General features: G+C 41.3%; 1 protein-coding gene across 4 annotated transcripts in view; it reads left to right on the top strand.

Moving 5' to 3' along the window:
• The window catches only part of ESR1 (estrogen receptor 1), a 380,127-nt gene that overhangs the window by 321,908 nt on the left and 32,949 nt on the right, over positions 1 to 25,270 (top strand). For all 4 annotated transcript variants that reach the window (XM_027603416.2, XM_027603414.2, XM_027603412.1 and 1 more), the window contains one exon: positions 17,912 to 18,045. In XM_027603416.2, the coding sequence (XP_027459217.1) occupies positions 17,912 to 18,045 (134 nt within the window). The remainder of the gene's footprint in view (positions 1 to 17,911; positions 18,046 to 25,270) is intronic.

Here is a 25,270-nt window from a genome sequence, read left to right as displayed (position 1 = left end):
GCCCAAGGGTTACAACAGCCATTTACTGACAGAGGGGGGGCCAAGAACACAAGTCCACTTTTCCTGACACAGTGCTCTTTACTAGTTACATGATACACCTGTTCCTGCACAGTGCAAGAAGACTACATTTTTCAGATTACAGGAAAATCGAAAGAAAAATTTAAAAATATACTTCTCTGAGCACCTAAATGTGAGAGCTACAAGAAAAAACTGCCAATAACTTGGCAGACACATATCCACTCCCCCCACCACATTGGAGACAGCTTTCAGTATCACTTGCCCTTCTTCAAATAGATATGTTTGTTTTATGTCCAAACTTTTATCTGATTAAAACTTAGATTTAGAAGCATTACATGACGTTATTGGAAAATAGAAATTACATGGTAAACTCAAGGCAAAGATTGTTGATAATAAAAGAAAAGACAAAAAGGATTAAGGAAACAAAAGAACTCCAAAAGAATGGTAAACATTAAAGAATGATACTCAGTTGAAACAGGATTGTTTCAAATGTGAGCCAAGAAGTCCTGGTATCTTCTGTTGACTCTGTTCATGGGCCTAGTTTGTGAACTGGCTTCGAGGGGAAGCCTCTCTTAGTGGTTGCAGTTCCAATTTCAGTATGAAAAGCCTGAGATTCTAAGAGGAAGATAGTGCTCAGGTCACTTCCGATTCTACTTTTTTAATTCAAGTTTCTTGGATTGTTTGGCAAAATGGTTTGCATTTGCTGCTCTTCCTTATTGGATTTCAAAGCCAGAACAGTTTTTCCTAACCTTAAAACCAACCATTAAAATAACTACCTTGTTCTATTTCTTATCCGAATGAAAAACACGAAACATTTCTCTTCTAAAAAATGGAGTCTTGTACATCTTGTACTCAGGCCTCGGTTCCATGCCACCTCCTCAAGGACAATCTAGCAAAGGTGGCCCTCTACCAATTCACCTGGGTTCCCTGTTTTAATTCCTAAAAAGCACTTATCACAATCGGAGGTTATCTTATCTGTATTTATTTGAGGGTTTTCTCCCTCTACCACTTGAGTGGAAGCTTCAGGAAAGTAGGGGCTTTGACTAACTTACAAAGTGCTTGGGATTGAGTAAGAGCTTGATAAATCCCAACTGAATGAGCGGCTAGGATCCCTGTGAAAATTCTAGGTCACCGATTTAGTCATTGGAATTCCAACACTCTATATTGGATATGTGTCATTTGTCTTAAAGGATGGTGAGTGGATTAAGGTTTTCTGTTAAAAAAAAAAAGGAAGGAAGAAAGAGAAAGAAAGGAAGGAAGGAAGAAAGAAAGAAAGGAAGGAAGGAGGGAAGGAAAGAAAGAAAGAAAGGAAAGAAAGAAAGAAAGGAAAGAAAAGAAAGGAAAAGAAAGAAAAGCATTGTGTTTTTGTAGGCCCTTCAAATGGCCATGACTGATTGTGGTGTATTTTGTTTGGTTTTTGTGTGCATAAGAACTTTTGCAACTGGGATGGCCGGGTTAAGAAATGTGAATTTTATTTTCTTCCTGCTATAGAGACTTGGGGGAATATCAGCCCCCCACACCCCCGTGAGTCTCATCTTTGGAAAACACAAATCTTGGTCACCCTTCTCTTAAATTCTTTCAGGAATTCTCATGAAAGTGCCATGGCCTCTTTTGGCCTGGGGATGAAGACCACCTTGCTGCTCAAAGCCTGAGACCGTTTCCACGGCTGGTTCCTCAGTCTCTCCAGGACTACTTGTGCCTGGGACCACCGAGTTCCAGAGTTTCAGGATGTTGAACTTCTCTTAGTTTCTCAAACTCATCGAGCATTTTCTTGCTTCCAAAACCTACACACAAGTCATTCCCCTTGGTACGGTTCTTGTCCCATCTAAGCTGCTAGTTCTTCAGGCTCCAGATTAAATGTCACCTCCTCAGAGAGGCCTTTCCCCTTATCTCACATAGTTCCCCAGTTATACTCTCTCATCTGACCCCAAACTCTTCCTCCTTGGCATTTATAGCAATTAATAGTTTTATTTTATTGTTTTGTGTGTGTGTTTAATATCCGTCTACCTTACCAAGCTGTGTACTGCAGGAGGGCAATGTTCTGCTCATTGTTACACCCTCAACACCTATTTTAGTGACTCTAACTATTGAGATTCTGACTCAATAAATATTTACTGAATGAATAAAGGAATACATGGATGAAATTGATCTTTGAGTTTTTAGTGTCTAGCACAGAGTCTGACATATATAATGGACTCAAAAAATAGTGCACAACTAAAATTGGGTTAATGAAGACATGAGGTGTTATTTGTATTTTCCTTATGGAGAAACAACGAATGGCTTATCCAAAGCAGAAATCCTGTTCTCACATCCAAGCATAGCACTCTCTCTGTTCGTTGGTTTGCCTTCACTCCCATTAACAGAATATGCTCCTTGAAGTACGGTGGAGAACAACTACTTAATTGCCTTGTTTGTATAATTCCAAAACATCCAAATGAAAAGTGAATACCTGAGGTATTCTTCTTTATGTTTTACATACTTGATGTAGGTATCTTAAAAGATTGATTGAATCTCTTTTCAGCTAGACATTTCAGTAGACACAACCATTAGAGGATTTTTTTCTGGGGACCTCCTGTAGCTCTTAAAGTGTACACGCTGAACAAGCAAACTCAAGTGGATCATTATTTATAAAAGTAAAGAATTTCATCTTCCTTTGACAAACCATTCAAACCCAGAAGTGTGTTTTACACGTTCTGACAGAAACATTTGTGATAACCAGCTCTAACCTCCTTTCTTGCCACTTTAGCACCCAAAAGTATATGAAAAGAGTGCAAGTTAAGGCTTGTTCTATTTATTAGAAAATATCTCTTGGCTTAAAAACTCTTTTGACTATCGGCCTCCTGATGTGAGACCGCTAAATAGCAAAGAGTTGCCTAGAGTCTTGCTCCTGTATGACAGATAGCTTAATCAAGATAATTGGACATTAGATGACTAAGTGTTGGAAGCTAATATCTGGACTTGTCTTTCAGGAAGGTCAAGCTAACGCTTCCTATATAATGTTCATGACCGCCATTTGCACTGTGGCGTGAACAAGGAGGGTCTGAATCCTTCTGGGTGACTAATAGGTATATCAGTTCTCTGTACCCTGTCACCAGGGTCGAAGGGAGGCTCCCAACAACTTTTGCAAAACTGGAGCCCACCGTGGAGACTGGTATTAAGAGGGAGGAGGAGGAAATGAGGATCCTTCAGGCCCTGTGTTGGGGCGTGAGTAGGGGGCATGGGTAGGGTCTTCATTCTGGAAGAAGTTGGGTATGGAGTTAGATGTGTGTGGGTGGCCTAGTAATTATTAGCAATCACTTCCACACTTCTGTCATCGGTGAGTTAATACCTCAGCAAGGCAGGTCTCTGAAGGAGAGTGACTTTTTCCTTGAGCTAAAAATATCCTGAGGACACTGCCTGAGGGAAATACTCACCCCTTTCTTTGATTGCAATGAGCATGGTCTTCTTTATTCTAAAAGGATCTCTTTGGCTTTTCTCTCCTTTTCATTGAAAGTCCATTTACTGGGCACCAGTGTTGTTGGGTTATGTGTCAAATGAAAACAGCAACAGCAACAAAGCTAAATAAGGACTTAAGCTAGGAAAGGCAGAGGGCTGGAAATTTTCTGTTTAGAGTCACATTTCCCAACTTCTTCAGCAAGCTCTGCTTCACTTGGAATGTGGCTTCTGAGAACTTTACGTTTCTAAAATGCAGCTAAATTGCTCCGTGCATTTATTCCTCAAACACTCAGTGAAGATAGCCTGGCTTTTGGTCTCATAGCAACTCTTCTCAAGGAAATGGATCCAAATTCATTTCCCCTTGAAATCCAATCCTTCTGTGAGTCATTCAACATGGTTTTTAGCTCCCTTTCTCAGAATCGCTCTAAGAGGATGATCTTCTGACCATATTCTTAAGATTTGCCTTACTGGTTTTCATTTTATTCCATTTTCTCCTGTAATTCTCTATCTAAACAGTACCCTTCCTAAGAGGAATGACATCTTTTGCTAGTTGTTACCATGTTTTTAGCTCATTTGCCTTGACATATATCCTGTGATAGTTAAAGTACGCTAACATAGAAAGCATGGAATTTGGCTCAACATCACGAGGTTTGCATGTTGACAGTTGAGCAGAGGGAAGGCTGGGCATGAGAGTTAGAAGCTCTCCTAGTGAATTTGCTGGGCCTATTCTTCCCGCCTTCAGATCATTGCACTTGTTCAGAATAGTCTTAAAAGGAAAAGACCTCACACTTGGGAGGTCTTTGAAGAGTCAGAAACAAATGGGCCCTGGGAGGTGAGTGCTGTGAATTGTATAAGACTGATGAATCACAGACCTGTACTCCTGAAACAAAGAATACATTATATGTTAATAAAAAAAATTAAAAAAAAATAAAACAAAAACAAAAACAAATTGGCCCTGGGAAATTTTTAAAATCAGATCTTTTGTCAATTCTTAGTCATCTACTTACTATTGTACTTTGTTATAATGACAGGAGCATTGGTCTCAGTGTTTTTAAGGTTCTACATTTCAGTTATTGGTTTCCTCTCTAGGAGATGCCATCCCCTGGAAACTCTACATCCGGTAGTATCTTAAATTGGAAGCTCCCTCTCCAGGGTATATTTTCTGTAGCTCCTACTTCTCTAGCCCTTATTCCTACTGCACCTTTTCTTTATCTTTGACACATAATACCTCCTATTCTTTGATTACAAACATTCTTCTGAGTTCATTTTCCTTCTGGTCCATCCTAAGCCCCATAATCAGTCACTGCAAAACCATCTTTTGCAATCTCTGTCCCCTCGACTTTTCTCCATGCCTAAAGAGTCAGTCTTCCTACTTTGGGCCCCCTCCACCATATACTGGCTTCCCTTTCATCCCCAGGCTACTCGACACTGCTAGAAAAAGCCAGGATACCATCTTGATCTGGCCCCAATCCATGCTCATCTTCCTCGACTTCTCTAACCTATTATGTAGAGATCATTCAGTACTTCCTGATACCTTCCTCCCTGGTTCTTTTTCATCTTCCCCACTGGTCCTCTTGTGTATCTTGCACAGACCTGTCTTCCTTTTAGGCAGTATTCCCCCACCATGCTGTCTGCTCCTCTCTCTCTGCACTCAGACACTCTCCAGTGGCAGTCCCCAGAACTGAATCTCCAGACTCAAAGGTTTTTCTGAGCTCCAGGTCTCTGAGATCTATCAGGATGTCCTGCAGCCATCTCAGACTTCTCTCCTACATAAGGCTCCCTGATTTTCACTCCCCTAGCACCTAGTTTTCCTCCCCACCCCCCTCATGCCACTAATTATAATTTTATTGAATTACTCCTTTTTTCTTCGTTTTGTTTGTAACTATCTGCCTCCCAAGTAGATTGTAAGTTCTTTTGAGGCAGGCACATTCTTTTCTTGCTCATTGTTACCTTCTTACCACCCAAATGGGCACATAGTTGGTGTTTGAGTGTACATTCACTGAGTGTAGAGCAATGTATACACCAGGCATGAACAAAGCATGGCCTATAGGCCAAATCCACTCTGCTACTATTTTGTAAATAAAGTTTCATTGGGACACAGTCTTGCTCATTGGTTACATGTTGTCTATGGCTGCTTTCACCATAAAAAAGGTTGAGTCAATGCAACAGAGACGGTATTGCTCATAAAATCTAAAATATTTACCCTCTGCTGACCACTGATATAAAGGATACTCTCAGATCATAGAGGAAGAGTATATAACACAGTAGAGAATGGTAGGCTGTCAGGGAATCCTTCCCAGAAGAGGAGATACCTATCTGAGCCTGGAAAGATGAGAAAGAAAATCCAAGGGCAGGAAGGGGTGGGATGGAGATGACAATCCCAACATCACAAGCAAATGCTGTGGATCATCTGCACATGATCAGAAGTGTTGTGCAGTGTGAACTGCAGGGCAGGTAGTAAGAAATGGACTTGAGAAGATTGGACAAGGGCCAGAAATCCAAAGGCTTTTCTTTTTTTTTAAGATTTTATTTATTTTAGAAAGAGAGAGAGCCTGTGCGCAAGTGGGGGGAGGGGGAAAGGGAGAGAGAAAATCTCCAGCTGACTCTGCACTGAGTGAGGAGCCCAATGTAGGACTCAGCGTCACAACCCTGAGATCATGACCTGAGCTGAAACCAAGAATCAGACGCTTAACCGACTGAGCCACCCAGGCGCCCCTCCAAGGGCATTCTTAAGCTTTAACCAATCCCAGGGCCCTAACAGTGTTTACAGTTTCCTCCCATGTCCCAAAGTGTCCAGCCTCAGTCTACCTTCTCATATTTTCTGCAACTAATATCACTTCCTATTTACTAAACAATTTCAAGTGATACTATTTCTAACAGTAGCTGCAGAGTTTCTCTCTTTTCACATTATTTCTTCTCTTATTCTTCAGTTAGAAAAACACATTCCTTCTCCTGTGATGATATTAAGTCTGCACTTCTTGATTTTCCATGTCTCTCTCCTTCCGTCTCTGTCATCTATCCCACTGCACGCCTTTTCCTGGCCACCATCTAACTTTCAACATTGTGGTCCCTCTTGTCCTGTCTCTCTTGATTCTCTGGGAATAGTCAGTGTCCCCCTCTGTTGATTCTCTGACCATTCCTTCTTTTGACTGGTTCAAGTTTGGCTCCACACCAGAGATGTTGCTCCCCAGTTTCCTCCCTCTGCCTGGTTCTTCTGTCTCTCCATCTGCCTGTCTGTCTCTCCACTTTCCATGATGAGCTCACTCCCTTTTCCAGTTTTATTTTTTAATTTTTAAGATTTATTTATTTATTATTTGAGAGAGACAGAGAGAGAGAGAGAGAGAGAGAGCAGGGGTGGGGAGAGGCAGAGGGAGAGAGAGAATCCACAAGCACACTTCCTGTGGAGCACGGAGACTGATGTGGGGCTCCATCCCAGGACCCTGAGATCATGACCTGAACCGAAATCAGAGTTGGACGCTTAACTGACTGAGCCATCCAGGTGCCCCCCTTTCCCGGTTTTAACCATCTCTATTGAGATACCTCCAAAATCTCTATTTTCAGACATTTTCGTGCTCTGTTTGGGGCATTGCAAATTAGTACAACTATTTTTGGAAGGCATTTTGGCAGTACTTGTTACAATTTTACATGTTTTTACTCCTTGACTCTGATATTACATGAATCAGAATTTTTTCTGGTCACTTTCGCAAGTGTGGAAAATATGTGTGCAAGCATGATAATTGCACATTGTTTGCTGCAGCCAAAAATGGAAATAGTATAAATGCCCATCAGTAGGTAGGGGAGCACTTAATAAATATGAATACAGTAAAATACGAGGCACTCATTTAAAAGGTAAGATATATTTTGATGTGCTGATTTGAAAAGATGCCTACCATCAGAAGTGGAATAAACTAGTCCAAATTCATATATTTAATCCTGGCCTCTCCTCCAAGTTTCAGACAAACGTTTTCAATTTCCTGCGTGTCATATCTCTACTTAGTCCTGAGAAATTTTAAATTCCATATTTTTTAAGGGAATGTCTTTTTCTTCTACTGGCATATGATAAATCCTCTGAGTTTCTTTATTTCTGCTATTTTTTCTATTTCTTTCATCATCTTTCCAGTCATTCTGGCATACAATTTCAAAGGTGTCTTTAAATTCTTCCTTTCTTTGCCCAACACTGTAGATCATTCACCCAAGTCTGTTGATTCTTCCTTTGCAGATTTCCAAAATATCCCTTATTTATCCTCGTAACCATGGTCACTCTTGTGCCTTCTCTTCCTTCCTCATGCCTGCAGTCTCTTTCCAGACTCTCCTCTCTCCCTCACTCTCCTCTGTACACTGAAGCCAAATTAAATATAACAAAGCCCTTACTTGATCATGTCACCTACTGATAAGCTTTTCATAGTCTTTCCTTACATAGTATTTCTTAAGCCTTTTATTAACCATTCCACATGCTGACTAAGCTCTTTCTAAGTCTCTCTCCTTACAAACACCAAACTCTACCAGCTGGATTCCTCATCACTCTATCATCATTCCCACCTGTCATATTTTACCGATACCATTTAATCTGCCTGGAATATTCTTCCTCCTACTCAATCTGTCCTTGGAGACCTACATCAAATGCCATATACTCATTGACATCTTTCCTAATCATGCCACTTGGAAATGATTAGAATCTATACAGCAAGGTGCCAGAGAATACATTTCTTATATCCCTTTGATCAGTCAGTAGCCATGTTTACAGAAGATAAGTATATCTTTGCATCCTAAGTGTGTCTGTGTGTCAGGGGTGAGTTGGGGCCAGGGGTAATCAGACTCATGCATCTCTTCTATGTCATGGGGTTCAGGCTAAAGGTTGCCACAGATATCCCTAAAATTTCAGCTGCTCAGCACACAGAAATTTATTTCTCACTCAGGTCATTGTCCAGTGTAGGCATCTTGATAGGTGATCTTCTCATTCAGAGACCAGGATCCTTCTAACTTTTTGGTTTGGCCCTCTACTAGGTCCTAGGAATGCTCTTCATTTGCTCTTCCCCATCTGAAGAGGACTGGGAAAGGCACACCTGTTTCTTCCCTATTTCATCACAGAAGTGATGTCAGTCACTTCCACTCATGTTTGATTGGGCAGAATCCAGCCACATGGCCACTCTTAAGTGTAAGGGAGGCTGGGAGATGTTGTCTAGGATGAAATGCTGGAGAAAAAGGAAATGCATTCTGGTGAATACAGCAGTCTTTGTCAGTCTTCACATCTGGACACCAAATATGCATTCCTCCCACACATAGAACACACACTGCCCCTTCCCTAGGGAAATAGTCAGGTTCCAAGTCCATCCACTGAAAGATTTCTCAGTGATGTGCAGTCCACTCCATGGAGCATGGATGTGACTCCTCCTGGTCTGGAAGCCTTACCCCACAGATACACTCAATATCCAGTGTTGGAGTAAGGGCAAACAACTGTAGTAAAACCTCCCACAGAGGAAAAAGGGAGGAGAGAATAGTCAGTGTCCCTCTCACACAGCAATTGTGACGTCCTAGTGGGCAGAAAGAAGAGGCTTCTATGGGCGGGAGCCTGAAAGTTCTCTGATTAGTCCCTGAATCTGTTCTCTAGGAAGAAGGAGCTTTCTACTCTTTTCCATGCACCCTGGCTTCACTTTCTGGGAGGTTCTTTCTTTCCATTATCCTTCTTGGCCACATCTGTAGTGAGTGGGGAGAAGCAGGTCCTTCTGGTGAGCTATCAGTGCTTCCTGCTAGTGCACATTCTGTGCCTGTCTCAGCCCCTTTCCCAACAACTGTCCACATAAAGACCTCTTCAGGGACCTCTCCAGCAGAACTAGAGGTCAGAAGGATCCCGGGTCCCTGAATGGGAAAATCACCTTACCAAGGAGGCTGCCTACATTGGACAATGACTAAGAAAGAAATAAACTTTACTATGTTGAGCAGCTGAAATGTTAGAGTTGGAGGCATAAGAACTCAGAGGCTTTTTTTTTTTTTTTTTAAGAGTGAGGTGGAGAGGGGTGGGGAGGGGCAGAGGGAGAAAGAGAGAGAATCTCAAGCAAACTACACACTAAGCGAGGAGCCTGGATGCAGAACTCGATCTCACCACCCTGAGATCATGAATGACCTGAGCCTGAAATCGAGAGCCGGACACTTAACCGACTGAGCCACCCAGGCACCCCAAGGCTTTTGTTTTTTGGTTAAGGCTGTGATTTCTTTGGTAGAAGAGCTGTCTCAAAAAAAAAAAAAAAAATAGTAGGCTTCTTTTTGCTCTTGTCAGTTCCATCTGCTTGCAGCCACAGCCGAAGTGCTATCTTAGTCTCGTTCTCGTCTGATGTTTTTATTTGCTTCTTTGTCCTCTGGCCCCTCCCTCCAGCTTTACTGGTGGCTCCTTGAGGCTTTTTGAAACAATGGGCTCAGATGGGAGGTAACACCCTGTAAGTGTCATCCTTTCCCACCTGAAGTGCTCTGAGCACGGAGAAACCTACTAGATCTTTCATACCCAGATCCTTTTCAATTTCATATCTGAATATTTCATGGCCAGTTGCAGTTGGCTTTTCCCAACTTCGAAGACTATCTTTGGGGCTTCCCCATTTGCACAGGTTCTGCTTAAGGACCATTCAACCCTTGCCTGAGCTTACCTCTTTGTAATACTGACTAATGGCAGCCGTAGTGTCCACTGCACACCATCACTCTGACTCTTTCTGTCCACTTCCCCAGGTGCATGGTGTGCCTTCCCAATTATTTCAGAGAATGACTTAATCAGATATTTTGCCATTACCAGATAATGTTGTGACAGAGCTTTCTAGCTTTGCTATATCTGTTTCTTGCTTTTGGCCACTAAGGGAGCAAACATTTTTTTATGGCACTGCCCCACATCCAGTCCGGTTTCTTTATTGATCCACGTAGGCAAACTGCTGGATCAAACAGCCATCACATCCCAATGGATTAATTATTTCTTATTCGCTGTGCAGTCCCGTGTGGGTGATTCTGTCTCTTTATGCATTCGGGCACACAGTTTAAGTGATTGGTTCAAGGTCACATAATTGGTAAATAGATGTGCCATGATTTGAACCCAGGCAGTCAGACACCAAAGTCTTAACCGTTTTCATCTCAAGTAATCAGCCTTAAGATACAGCCATTCAAATTTTGCATCTTTCAAGATGTATTGCTTATGATTTGCCATCTTCAGCATTTTGTTCCACATGCCAAAGAGTTGTATATGTAAACCTCTTGATCATACACATATCTGTAGGGTCACAGCATCTCAGAGCATGTGCTGAGAACTTTTGTAACATCAAAGATACAGAAACTCTTCAAATACAGCAAAACCTGCCTCTTTTGATTTTAAACAGCATCTTAATTTGTAATCTTTTTATACTCATATTGCACTTTCTTTGCAGGACAATGAAATTAAATGTCTTTCATTGATGTCCTGGGTGTTCTGTTTCCATCTATTAAGTATCTTTTCATACAAAGAGAGGCTGTGGGGAATTTTGTAAGATTGTTCTGGAAGATATACAAGGACAGGTGTGATCCGCCTACCGCGTTAGGACCCTATCTCCCATGTTGAGGAATAGGTAGCTAAGTGTGTCTGAAAAAACGGCTTTCATTTCTACAGAGGACAGATTTCCAGGACATGCCATGAGCAAATGTTCTCTCAAGTTCTGTTCCTTCTCCCACTACTTATGTGCAGATGGACTGCATCTGAAGAGGGTAAGGAGCAGAACAATGTTTCCCCACAAGGGGATTCTGAAGTGCTCTGAACACGGACTGATGTCACGGGTGGAGGAGTTCATTGTCAGAGGCTGTTACATCTCACAGTGGGGGTCATGGGCTAGTCTGTTTGGTAAACTGCTTCTGATCTATGACTGAGATTGTGCTTCCTTTAAAAATAAATCTTGCTCTTTATACCCCACATGTTTCTCCACCTTAGGAACACTTCCTAGATTTAGCCTAATTTTGTCTTATTGCAGTAATTTTACCTCCAGATTCTTAGTAATCACCTATTTCTGGTGCTGTTGATTTATCCATCCCCTCTGAAATGGAGTGAAATGCTCTAGTCTGATTGGCTCCTTAAGGTTAGTAGAGAATATTTCAGCAGGACTTTGAAAAAGAATCCTGACCCCAACGTGTAATGACTTTAGTGGACGGTAAAGGGTCCCTTTGTGTTAGGCAAGCAACAAGTGTTGGTCCACCCTTTGAGGTCCACATAGATTTGTACCTGATCTGAGGGTGACACATCATCCCTTCACTAGCTCACATCACCAGCCTTTTCACCTGTGCCAACAGCACTCATGGGAAACCCACACATACCACACCCACACAACCAAGCAGTTATTTCTAAGAGGGCAACATTCTAGTGATTTACCAGAAACATCTTCAAGGTCACATATTTTATTTTATTTTATTTTATTTTATTTTATTTTATTTTATTTTATTTTATTTCATTATTTCATTTCATTTCATTTTATCTTATTTTCTATTTATAGAGGGAGAGGGAAGGTGCAGAAGGAGAGGGAGAGAGAGAATCTTAAGCAGGTTCCACACCCAGCGCAGAGCCTGACTCAGGGGCTCAATCTCACCACCCTGAGATCATGACCTGAGCTGAAACCAAGAGTCAGACGCTTCACCAACTGAGCCACCCAGGTGCCCCTCAAATCGCTGTGAATTATGTAAGACTGATGAATCACAGACCTGTACCTCTGAAACAAATAATACATTATATGTTTAAAAAAAAAGAAGATAGTAGAAAGGGAAAAATGAAGGGGGAGAAATCGGAGGGGGAGACGAACCATGAGAGACTATGGACTCTGAGAATCAAATCACATATTTTTAATTTATTACATAAATAGTGGATTGGCTGAAGTGTTTAGAACAAGTGAGGTTTCCCCATTGAAAGGACAGTGAGTTTACTCTTAATAGAGATGTCAGTGTAAAGTTCTTCAAGACTCTTAAAGCAATACTTGGAAAATTGCAGCTTCACTGCATATTGAAATGAATATTCAATATGAGTATGAATATTCCCCCAGGTGCCCTCAAAGTTGAGAAGCACTTTTGTTTGCATGGAAGGTAAGCCCCAGGGTCTTCTTAACATGTCTCAATGATGTATATTTAATGTCTGCTCCTTCCACATCCTCTAAATGAAAACACACCCCCCCCACACACACACTCACATTCACTCTCTCTCACACACACACTCACATTCACTCTCTCTCACACACACACACACACACACACACACACAGTCACACGGAGCCGTGGCTGTGTGCCCTTGCTGAGGGCTCAGGCCCTGGCTCCTGTGGGGTACTGAGGAGAAAGCATGGAACGGTGCTCGGGTGAGAGCTGCTGGTGAGAATCCACAGCATGTCTGGGGAAGAAAAGGCTGAGAGGGAGACACTGAAGAACAGCTTCTCGTGGGAAAATGTGGGAGACTATTGAGAAGGGACACGAAGGAAGAAAGGAAAATTGTTAGAGCTTCACTTTCTCCATTTCTGAAGTGAATTTTTGCTCACAGCAGGTGAGCGCAGGCTCCCTCCCACACTGAGATTTCCTCCCCTGCCGTGCAGTCTGTTAAGTAAACAGAAACTTTATACTGAGAAAGGAACCTTTCTCTGTTTTGGCTATGGGTTGTTATTTTTAAAGCTTCATCCTCCGAACATTTCCCCCTATCCTTGTTTATTTTTTCACTAGAAAGAAAATGTGCTACTTTAGGGACGCCTGGGTGGCTCAGCCGTTAAGCATCTGCCTTCGGCTCAGGTCTTGATCTCAGGGTCCTGGGATCAAGCCCCACATTGGGCTCCCTGCTCAGTGGGGAGTCTGCTTCTCCTTCTCCTTCTGCCGCTCCCCCTGCTTGTGCTCTCTCTCTCAAATAAATAAATAAAATCTTTAAAAAAAAAGAGAAAATGTGCTACTTTAGACTTCCACATAAGAAACACTCCCTTGTAGTATGCTGTCCCTGTTTCGGGCCAAGTCACCCTTCGGTGAGACCACCGTCTCATCCCCCTGTTGAGCAACATAGATTTTAAAGATTCCCCTCTGTTTCTAGAGAGCTTCCATGAACCCGGATGCCACAGTTAAAGCAAAATGCACTGTGGCAATTGTTTTCTGGATGATTTAGGCTAACCACAGCCTGAACAGCTGTGGCCCTATTTATCCAGATATCTCATAGTGATAGTTTTATATAGCTGCTACTAGGTACCACCTGCCATTCTGAACACTTTACATAAAATCTCATTTACCTTTATCTGAGAAGTCTATGGCGATTGCTTCAATATTGATGTGGGCTAAATGGGAGGCTGACGTTAGTTGTAAGACTTTCTTTCTATATCTTTTCTGGGGGAATGTAGCCCATGGTCTTGTACCTGTTTTTTCTCCGACTGTCTCACTCCTGTTTTGGATCTCTTTATGAACGAGTCCCATGTCTTTCTTCTCTGCAGCTTTATGTCTAGCACAAGGCCTGGTTTATAAGGGGCAAGTATGAATTAAAGTAGGGTGAAAAAGGAAGACAAAGGAAATCGTGTTGGAATTCTTTCCTCTGGTCATAGATAGTATGGTTTGACTTAATAGTTTTGAGTCCTAATTCCCTCACTTTTGACAACAACAAAAATAATACTACCTTAAAGGACAGTTGTAAGAAAGAAATGGATTTATTAAAAGAATGAAGGGGAGTAAGTCAGAGGGGGAGACGAACCAGGAGAGGTGATGGACTCTGAAAAACAAACTGAGGGTTCTAGAGGGGAGGAGGGTAGGGGGATGGGTTAGCCTGGTGATGGGTATTAAAGAGGGCACATTCTGCATGGAGCACTGGGTGTTATGAACAATGAATCATGGAACACTACACCAAAACAAATGATGTTATATATGGTGATTAACATAACAATAAAAAATTTTAAAAAAGTACCTAGCATATTTCAAATCAGTGTGGAAAAGATGGTTTATTCTATAAATGGTGTTAAGACTACCTAGCTGCCTGGGACAAATACAAAGCTGAGTCCTGTCTCACATGCCACCCAAGTAAATCCTGAAAAGCAGGTGCACAGCTTTGGGAATACACTAAAATCCATTGAATTGTACACTCTAAATGAGTAAATGATATGATATGTGACTATATTTCAGTGCAGTTGTTATAAAAAAATAAATCCCAGAAAGATTTAAGTATAAAAACATGGAACTGTACTAGAGGGAAACATAAGATGCTTTTTCATATGTTACTGAAAGGGAAATGACCTTTTCAAGCAAGACATACTATTCTAAACAACAAGTTTGGCAAATCGATTATGTAATAATTAAATATTTTTCAGAAAAAAACACCAGAAAAAAAAAAGAAAAACATGACAAGCCAGTAGAAAAGCACTGAATGCACATAGAACACAGGGCTAATTACTATAATATATAAAGAACAGTTAAGAATCAACGTGAAAATGACTAATAACCCCACAGAAAAATATCAGCAAAGGGTAAGAGCAAGTCTCTTAGAGAAGGAGTTTATACCAATATATTCTTCTACCAAAAGCCTATTGTACAAGCTCTTGGGAAGCAATGTTTGAACTATTTATCAATATTAAAAATGCATTAAGTCCTCTAGTTATTGCATGAAATGTTTGTGACAGTAAAATCCTTGAGGTCAAACGAAATGTCAGCCAACAAAGAAATGGTTCAAAAAATTTTAGCACTTTGTTCAGTGCAAAACTTATGCTATTAGAAACAGTTATGCAGGGGCGCCTGGGTGGCTCAGTCATTAAACATCTGCCTTCAGCTCAGGTCATGATCCCAGGGTCCTGGGATCGAGCCCCACATCCGGCTCCCTGCTCCGTGGGAAGCCTGCTTCTCCCTCTCCCACTCCCCCTGCTTGTGTTCCCTCTCTCTCGCTGTCTCTCTCTCTCTGTCAAATAAATAAAATCTTTAAAAAAAATTTAAAAAAAGAAACAGTTATGCAGCTGTTAAGAACAGTTGAACTCCAAAATACATTAATTAAAAATAAAACAAAGTACTGGACAATGTGCTTACTGTTCATGTTTTAAATTATTATATTTTTCACAAATATATGTTTGCATATGCATAGGATATTTTAAATTCTTCTTGTCCCCCTCAAAGACAACGTGCCCCCAATTCAGCTTGTGAACAAAAAGATGAATGAGTTCCTTTCACGTGTATTATCTCATTGAACTTCTGCAACAGCCCTATGGAAAAGATACCAATACTTTCTTTTTTAAATATAACATGTTATGAACCTTCGGGTTTGCTTATTTAATAGTTGCAACTACTAATGTTAAATCCTCAATGCAGAGGCTCTGTTGCACAGGGAAAAAGCCTAAATTTCTTATAATGTGGTACATCCTTTATCACTTGACCTTTTTCTCCTTTCCCAGGTTAATCTCTTGTCTCTTTTGTACCTCTAGCACACCACTCTATGTCCTTCACTCTGCTCTTCCTGTCCATGTCTAAGACCCTCTTCCAATGATGCCTTCGCACTCCTGCTTGATGAAAGCCTGCATTTCTTAAACTGTCAACACGAATGCTACCTACTAGGGTAATCCTTACCTGTCATCCTTGGCAACACAAATGGTTCCAGCCCAGCCACAGTCCTTCGTTATACTTCCTCCTGTATTTCAAAAGCACTTTATACAAGTCTGTTAAACCTGATTATATTAGTTCAAGGTTTTGAGCATGTTGGGAGTAGAGGCTCTGTTTTTATTCCTATAGTGACCACATGCCTAGAATATATAGCAGATCAATAAATACTTAGATAAATCATTTAGCTGAACCTTAATCATTTTTGATTACCCATAGATTGAAGAACTCTATATTTTTTAAGTTTTTATTTTAATTACGGTTGACTTGCAGTGTTAAATTAGTTTCAGGTGTACAATATAAGTGCTTCAACAATTCCATACATCACCTGGTGCTCATCACAGCAAATGCCCTCCTTAATCCCCATTACCTATTTCCTTCATTCTCCCACCCACCTCCCTGCTGGTAACCCATCAGGTTGTTCTCAGTAGTTAAGAGTCTGTTTCTTGGTTTGCCTCTTTTTTTCCTCTTTGCTCATTTGTTTTGTTTCTTAAATTCCACATATTAATTGAATCGTATGGTAGTTGTCTTTCTCTGACTGACTTATTTCACTTAACATATTCTTTAGCTCCATCTACGTTGTTGCAAATGTCTAGATTCCATTCTTTTGATGGCTGAATAGCACTCATTGTATAACTGTACCACATCTTCTTTATCCATTCATCGATCAGTGGACACTTGGGCCGCTTCCATATCTTGGCTATTGTAAAAAACACTGCTATAAACATAGGGGTGCTTGTATCCCTTTGAATTTGTGTTTTTGAATTCTTTGGGTAAATACCCAGTAGTGCAATTGCTGAATCATAGGGTAGTTCTATTTTTAACTTTTTGAAGAACCTCCATACTGTTTCCACAGTGGCTATACCAGTCTGTATTCCCACCAAGAGTGCACAAGTGTTCCTTTTTCTCCACATCCTCACCAAAACCTATTGTTGTGTTGTTGATTTTAGCCATTCTGACAGGTGTGAGGTGATATCTCATTGTGGTTTGGATTTGCATTTCCCTGAAGATCAGTGATGTCAAGCATCTTTTCATGTGTCTGTTGGCCAGCTATATGTCTTCTTTGGAGAAATGGCTGTTCATGTCTTCTACCCATTTTTTTAATTGGGTTATTTGTTTTTTGGTTGTGGAATGGATATAAGTTCTTTATATATTTTGAATACTAACCCTTTATTGAATATGTCATTTGCAAATATCTTCTCCCTTTCAGTAGGTTGTCTTTTAGTTTTGTTAATTGTTTCCTTCATTGTGCAGAAGCTTTTTATTTAGATGTAGTCCCAGTAGTTTATTTTTGCTTTTGTTTTCCTTGTGTCAGGGGACCTATCTAGAAAAAAGTTGCTATGGCTGATGTCAGAAAAGGTACTGCCTGTGTTCTCTTTGAAGAGCTTGGTATTTAACATGGCAGATTTGGAGATTGAACAATATGTCTCTTCTAAGAATTCAAAATGAAATGTTTTATTGATGGAAAAGCTTTTTCTTTCTTTTTTTTTTGTTTTGCCTTCTAGAATTCAAATGAATATTCATGTTCCACAAAAAGAATGGGCTGCAGTTTTTTTGTTACAGATTTGGAGCCAGTAGATTTTTATGAATGTGAACCTTATCATGGGTCTGAAAGCTTTCTATGCTTTATTTTTTTAAAAGATTTATTTATTTGAGAGAGAGAGAGAATAAGCAAGCACATGAGCAGGGGGAGGGGCAGAAGGAGAGAGAGAATTTCAAGCAGACTCCCCACCGAGCCTGGAGCCCAACATGGGACTTGATCTCAAAACACTGAGATCATGACCTGAGCCAAAATCAAGAGTCACACTCAACCAACTGAGCCACCCAGGAGCCCCAGGTTTTCTGTGCTTTAATACTATTTTTTTTCTTTTTATTTTCTGTGTTTTCATAGGAACCAGGGAAAATGTGTAGAGGGCATGGTGGAGATCTTTGACATGTTGCTGGCTACGTCATCTCGGTTTCGTATGATGAATCTCCAGGGAGAGGAGTTCGTGTGCCTCAAATCCATCATTTTGCTTAATTCTGGTGAGTTGATAACATGGGGGAATTTACTGCTGGGTTACTGGAAGAAAGATTTATGTGTATTTTCAGCCAGATATAAGCTGCCTATTGCAAAGGCATAATCATAAATTGAAAGAAACAACTGATGCACATTTAAAATGACCTATTGTCATTGTAGACTGCTTATAGAGGTGGAACCCACACTGGTCAGATACAACGAATGAAGAACACAAATTGGACACTGAACCAAATGGCTTTTCTGTTGAAATATTTGCATCCTTTTACAGATATTTGGGATGTTTTCATTTTGTTAATTTTATTTATTTAGTTTGAGGTGGTTGTCTTTACTAAAGTGGTACAGGTATATAGGCATCGATTGTTGATAGTTGTATATGGCAGAAAGTAAGTAGACCAAATGACCAACATCAAGTTCAAGATCATAAGGAAAGAGGCTTATTTGAGACTGACCATGTTTCTGGCCAAAACTGATTAGGCGACAAATATAATTGGCTCAGAGATAGAAACACCTGGTCCTAAAACCGAGGCACACGCAGGGCAGGTCCAGCTGAAAGAGCAGCTTTCATGTGGTCTAAGGGGTCTAATTCAAATGTGCCCTCCTAGCGACTGATTTGAGAAAGCTTAGTTGAGAGTGGCATCTGGTTAGGGGTTTGTTTTGTTTTGTTTGCCATGAAGGTCACCTATTGTGTAAAGAGGTTGTCCAGGTCACCCAGATGGAAACTATGGCTCAGCTGAATTAGCGCCGTGTTCCTTCTGGCCCTCAGTATTTGGATCTGGACACTAGATATCCAGTCTGTGGGACCCGAAGCTCAACAACTGGGTGTCACCTGCACAGTAGATGCCTTTAGTCTGGATCTTGACCCCTGGCCCTGGCCCTACTTCATGCCTCAGACCTCATTCTCACATAGAAACCGTAGCTACTTTGAAGCCCTACACCTGATTTAGAATGAGATAGGGTCTCTAATTTCCCTGATGGCTGAACCAGAGTTTGTACTGATCCCATGTGGAGAGAATCGGCCCTTTCTTCTCTTTTCAGATGTCTTGTCTCTTCCCGAAGATCACCAACCCCTTCGTACCTCCCCTAGCCATTTTCCACTTCCCTTCCCCACCAGTGCTAATAACCTGTATCACTTCATGGTTAGACAGTAATCATTCTCACTTATCAACTGATAAATGGAAATCTGTACTATTCCAGTAGGCAAGGACTGAACTACAGAACAGTTACCTGAAAAACGATATGACCCACTCATTCATGTTTCTGGTTCCACTAACACGCACTGTGCTTTTCATTTCAGTCATTTGTCCGGTACACTGAAGGGTTCACATCCCACAATGGCTCTTTATTGGAAGAGACTTCTGGGAGCAATGCCACTCGGCTGCACCGTGCCAGGTCCTGAACCTGGTCCTTCTTCAGTGGAGGGCTGGCGCACGCTGACAGCTTTCCTATGGGCAATCCGTTGACTTCAGGGAAAGCGGGCCTATCAAGTGCTGGGACTTTTTGCCCACTTTTACTAGGATATAACACTCCAGACAGGAAGTGAAAATTCACCAGAGTTATATAATCCACACAAGTAGATGCTCTGATCTTGGTCACCAAAAATTTCCCTTCAAATCTGTGTAGCCTCTTCCTACATTATTGTTCTGTTCCTATGACAGAATAGGGTTTTTAGAATATTATATAAATAAGGGGCAAGACTTGTGCCATCAAAATATTGAATGCATAGACCCAGACCCAGGATTTTTTAAGTCCCAGAGGAAAAAAAATTTCAGCCCTCACAACAAAGTCTTTTGTGAAAGACTGGACCCAGAATCTCAAAACATATTCCCCACTGCCAGATGGGACCAACCGCTGACTCCTCCTCACACTGGTTGAAGTTCCCTTCACTATCCTTGTTCTTCTCCTTCTTTCTCAGGAGCTTCTGTGAGCCTCCTTCCTTGCATTTGAAGGGTTGGAACACTATTTCGGAAACACAAGGCACTGTAGTCTGACAGAGTTTACAGTTGTCCTTCTCATGAGAGACATATCAGGGTGGCAACACGTCTTTTCTGTCAAGGACGGCGCTGCTGACTCACAGGCAGTAACAAAACAGAAGCTGTCCCCCCACCTGTAAAAAGTGAAACCACTCTTTCCAATCCAGAAGTGAGCTGTGTTGGCAAAAGCAGGTCTGCTGCTGAGCACAGCTCTTAGTGTCTCATATTGTTCCTGAAAAACAGAATCAGATAGGACAAGACGGAAACACAATGGTGTGGTGCTGGAAGACTTTTCAGAGTAAAAAAGCAGTCAATCCTAGGGGGGTTACTACAATCCTAACAAACTTTGTCCACAACTGAAAGTATGGATTTTTCTAAAAACCCAACCAATTCATGACTCCGATCCAGGGCAATGCTTCACCTGTTATGAGATAAAGAACAAAGTGACGGTCATTCCGGGGATCTCTGACAGAAGCCAAGTTGGAAAGGGTTCAGGAAGCCTGAGCTGGAAGATGCTTTTCTGATTCCTGGGAAACAAGACCTCAGTGTATGGGGGAGCTTTGGGTTGTGTGCTGTGTTCCTGTCACCAAAGTCTGAGAGGGTGTGTTTATGTTGGCCCTGACTTTGAGGCAGAGGCACAAGGGGAGTTGAAATGTTGTTTTATGGACTACTAGGAGTGACTTTCTGCAGTTCTCAAGAGGGTCTCCCAAATGCTGAAATTTCCATGGGAAGCCCATTCACAGCTGTTTGGGAATGGGAGATATTCGTCATGATTTATGCCTCATTAAGAATAATTCATTACATTGCTTACAAAAGCCTAGAATCATTCATAGGACAAACACTATTTTTCCGCTCTCCACTAAAGGACAGAGGCATTCCTGGTTAATCCAGAGATGCTTTAGCAAAATCAATGCCAGCTTCAAGGCATTCTGAGAACTAGCTGGACAGAACTCAAGCAAAGGAAATGTGAGCAGAGCAGATGAGCTCAGAGCAAAAGGCTGAGAGGGACCAGTGACAGGAGGCACGGCTGGTGCTGCAGAAGCAGACCAGGGGGCCAGGAAGGGGTTATCTGGGCTTGTTTACCCTATTCCCCCTACCCAGTGGGACTTCAGTCCTTCTTGATAATTCCAGTATTTCTAATTCTTCCAGGCCCAACTCTGACCTCATCTCATTCAGGAAATCTTGCGACCACCCAGGTCCATAATGAACTTCCCTTCGCTAGACTATTTTAGTTCTTAGAGCCAGTATCGCTCAATCTAGCATTTGGTCAGTTGGTTGACTGATTTCATTCATTTGTTCAATAATTCAGAAATTTTGTGCCAAATACACAAAAATGAATGACATGGTTTTTGGTTTTGTGTTTTCAGTTTTTTAATTTAACCTTGATGTCTTCTTCATGCATGTACATCCTGATTTCCCTATAAACTATTTAAAAATTTTTTTTACAGTTCTCACAGTCTTTAACTTGTGAACTGTCAAGAGGTGCCATGCCGTTCAGTCCTTCAGTAGATGTTTATTTGCTGGACATGACCAGGAGGTCGTGGAAGGTTCCCATTCGTCATATGCTCTTTCTACCATTATGAAACATATCATCCTTTTCAGATCCAGATAATATCAAACTGTTAAATGGGAAAAAATAATGCCCATCTCCTTGGGTTACTGTGAACTAAAAGGAAAATTGTATATAAGATGTCAAACGCGGTTTATGGAACACAGTAGGCCTTCAATCAGTGAATTGAAGCTGGCACCATCATTTGGGAATCTCTGGTTCAAAAGGAGCCAGTGCAGGGGCCCCTGGATGGCTCAGTCGGTTAAGCATAGGAGTGGAACCTGCATAAGATTCTCTCTCTCCCTCTCCCTCTGCCCCTCCCCAGCACCCCTCCCCTGCCCCCACTGGCTTGCTCACGCTCTCTCTCACCACAAAAAAAAAAAAAAAAAAAAAGGAGCCAGTCCATACCTTCTTTTTATTGTTATTATTCAAAAGATTTATTTATTTATTTATTTATTTTTTAAGTTTTTTATTATTATGTTCAATTAGCCAGCATATACTACATCAGTAGTTTTTTTTTTTTTTTTAAGATTTTACTTATTTGAGAGAGAGAGAATGAGAGAGAGAAAGCACGAGAGGGAAGAGGGTCAGAGGGAGAAGCAGACTCCCCACTGAGGAGGGAGCCCGATGCGGGACTTGATCCCGGGACTCCAGGATCATGACCTGAGCCGAAGGCAGTTGCCCAACCAACTGAGCCACCCAGGCGCCCAAAAGATTTATTTATTTATTTTAGAGATCTCACAACCCTGAGACCATGACCTGAACTGAAACCAAGAGTTGGATGCTCAAACCGACTGAGCCACCCAGGCACCCCATATACCTAAGTACCTTAGTTTAAAGGTTTCCTGCTAGGCTTAAAAAATACACAGGGACTGAAGGATAATAATAATAATAGAGACTGTGACTCTTCCCCTGAGACTTGGTTAATTGTGCTGTTTAATGGTATTGAGAGAAATTTTAGAGCAAGATTGGTCTCATGGATAATAATCGATTGTTAATTGAACCGTAATGTTGGCCAACCTTAATGAAAACCGCTGTGGTGAATGGCAGACAAATCCCAGTGTGCTCACTCATCCATTCATTGTGTTTCTTCCCATCCCCCTCTCCCCACATGAGAGTCTCACAAGCCCCTCAGAGTCCACTCCCATTTAGATCACTACTCTTTTAGTGGGTGTTTTTTAAGACTCCGAAAAATTCACCCATCAAAGCTTAATATGTATAAGTCTACAATCTCTAATAAATGTTTGGTTTGGCCTTCAAAATTCAACTTAATAATTATTTCTGCCCCTTTTCCGAACTCGTTACTGACCACAGTTTGTTTTATTCCCCAGTAATTGCAAAGAGTGTTGCTTCCTTCACTCCCTGGTGACTTGATCCACCTGGGTCCCTGGAGGGCCCATCAGATGCCAGACTCCAGCTCCCCTGTCCCCTGTTTAACCCTAGATCCCCTTTCCTCTCCCGATTCACAACTCCAGGTACCCAGAAGTCTTCCCTGGGCCTGCTGGATCCCTGCCTCCTTCCTGAAATGTCTTACTCTATAGAAATGTTGTTCTCATGATTACCTGTTTATCACAACTGCCTTCAGACAACATTTCTCTTTCAGCTGGTGGAGTAAGAAAGAGGAGTAAAGGTAAAAAACTGTAGGGCGAAAAGGAAAACAAAATACTAGAAGGAATTATGGCCACATTTCTAAAATGTGTACCCCGGTGTTCATTTAAGAAAAAAAGGGATATGGAATGTCGCCCAGGAGCATATGTATTAAACATAAACGTAAAAATGGTGCCAGATCTTCTCTGTCATTAGGTTTTGCTTTGTTAATATGGTGAATGTCATCATCTTGGTGCCTTAACAGAGCATAGGATCCTGAAGCTGTGACACCCATTTGCTTTATATGTGTTCACCACGGCCCTGGGCAGAGAAGCATCTACTTCATGATTGATTTGGACAAGTTCTCATCACAAAGAATATTTCCTCTCTCTCGAGCTGATTTCTTTACGCTGTCAATTATTAGACAATTATTTAGAGCATTTATAGTTTTTAAGTTGAGAAATAAGACAATGATTCAGAGTCCCTATATTTAGATGAAAGAACATTTTAAAAACATATTGACTGTAAACATTGAGGATCATTAATTCTCAGTGGCTGAAGGTTTCTGACAGGAACAGGCCTTGGAAATTGCCAGTGGGCACACTGTCAGGTATGCAGTTGTTGGCTGGTGGAGAAGTTTTGATTCTATTATCTCTTGAGTTCTTTGCATTGCCAAGCTTCCTCCCTAGGGAGCCTTCCTAGTGTGATTTTGAGATAAATGATACTTCGCTGTTGTTAAGTGGCTCATTGTCTCCTTCTCTCTGGCTGACTAGATTCTATAGGCAGTGGACTCAACTCTCAAGAGTCTTTCCCTGCGGCTTGAAACAAGCTTAAGGTCTCCACTAATTTCCTGAAAACTAGGTGTGGTATGGACTTTGTCATTAGAGAGGTCTGGCATTCAAGAGAAGCAACTCTGCCGTTTACTTAGGGGATGATGGATGCCTTTTGATAAGCTGCTTCCCTATGAAAGGAATTACGGTGTTCTTAGCAGATAGATAATAAATAAATTCCTGCCTGGAAATTCTGAGGCGGGATTTCACCCCGGCCATTTGTGGTTAAAAAATTGCATTCTCATGACCAAAGTGTCCTTCTTGTGAATGCAAGAGTCTCAGGCCCCAGACCGAGTGGATTGGGTCCTGCATCTTGCCCATACCTCTTGGAGCTTCTGTGGAACTCGGGAAACCAACCAAATACCTGTAGCCTGGGAAAGACTGGGGGAGTCCTAATGGGACCTCCTGGGATGGGCCAAAATGCAGCAGCTGTTGGGAGACTAGAAATCCTGGCAGTATTCTGATGTTAGGAACAGTTTTCCAATCATACTCAGAACCTTGGGGAGGGACATTATCATTTTGTGCTCACAAGGGCACCAACAAAGGGGGAAGCCATCTCCTGGGTCCTTGATTCAACCACCCTTTGGACCAGGGTCCAGAAATTTTGAAATCAGTATTCTTAAGTCTGACCCATTTAAAAGAAAAAGATGCCACCAACTCCCTAAACACTGACTTAAATGTTCTTGTTCTTTGTACTATAATGCTGCTTAAATATGTATAACCATATTTACTACTTAAATGGACAACCAAGTATAAACTTTGTTTATAGTTCTTATATAAAAACAAAACCAAAACAAATTCACAAATTAAATACAAACTAAAAGGCAAACTAATAATATTTTTACAGAAATTGTGTTGCTGTTTCTAATGTGCCTGGGGTAGACCTCCGGTCTGCTGGTCTACCAAGTGCTCTAGTGATGACTCAGTTACCCCCTCCCCGACTTGCCTGTGTTCAGAATGATCACAAAACCCTTGCTTGTGCAGCATGCTGTGATATCATCTGGCTTTTTATATATTTTGTTTGCTTCTGTATTTATTTATCTGAGGTACTTAAAATGTAACTTTGGATTTGAGGCAATTGTAAATACGGGTGGAAAACGTGTTACTTAGGAAACAAAGATTATATGGATCATCTAGATTGGTGAGTATCAGTGCTTCAGACATTTCCATCATCTGGGAGTCTTTAAAAAAAAAAAATCCCTCTGTGGGGACCCACCTCCAGAGATTCTGATGTAATTGGTTTGGATGTAATTCAGGTTCAGGGCCTGAATATTAGTATTGATTAAAGCTCCCC

This window comes from Zalophus californianus, chromosome 7 (assembly GCF_009762305.2).
Source record: "Zalophus californianus isolate mZalCal1 chromosome 7, mZalCal1.pri.v2, whole genome shotgun sequence".
NCBI classification, from domain to species: Eukaryota; Metazoa; Chordata; class Mammalia; order Carnivora; family Otariidae; genus Zalophus; species Zalophus californianus.
This window is presented reverse-complemented; position numbering and strand designations above follow the sequence as displayed.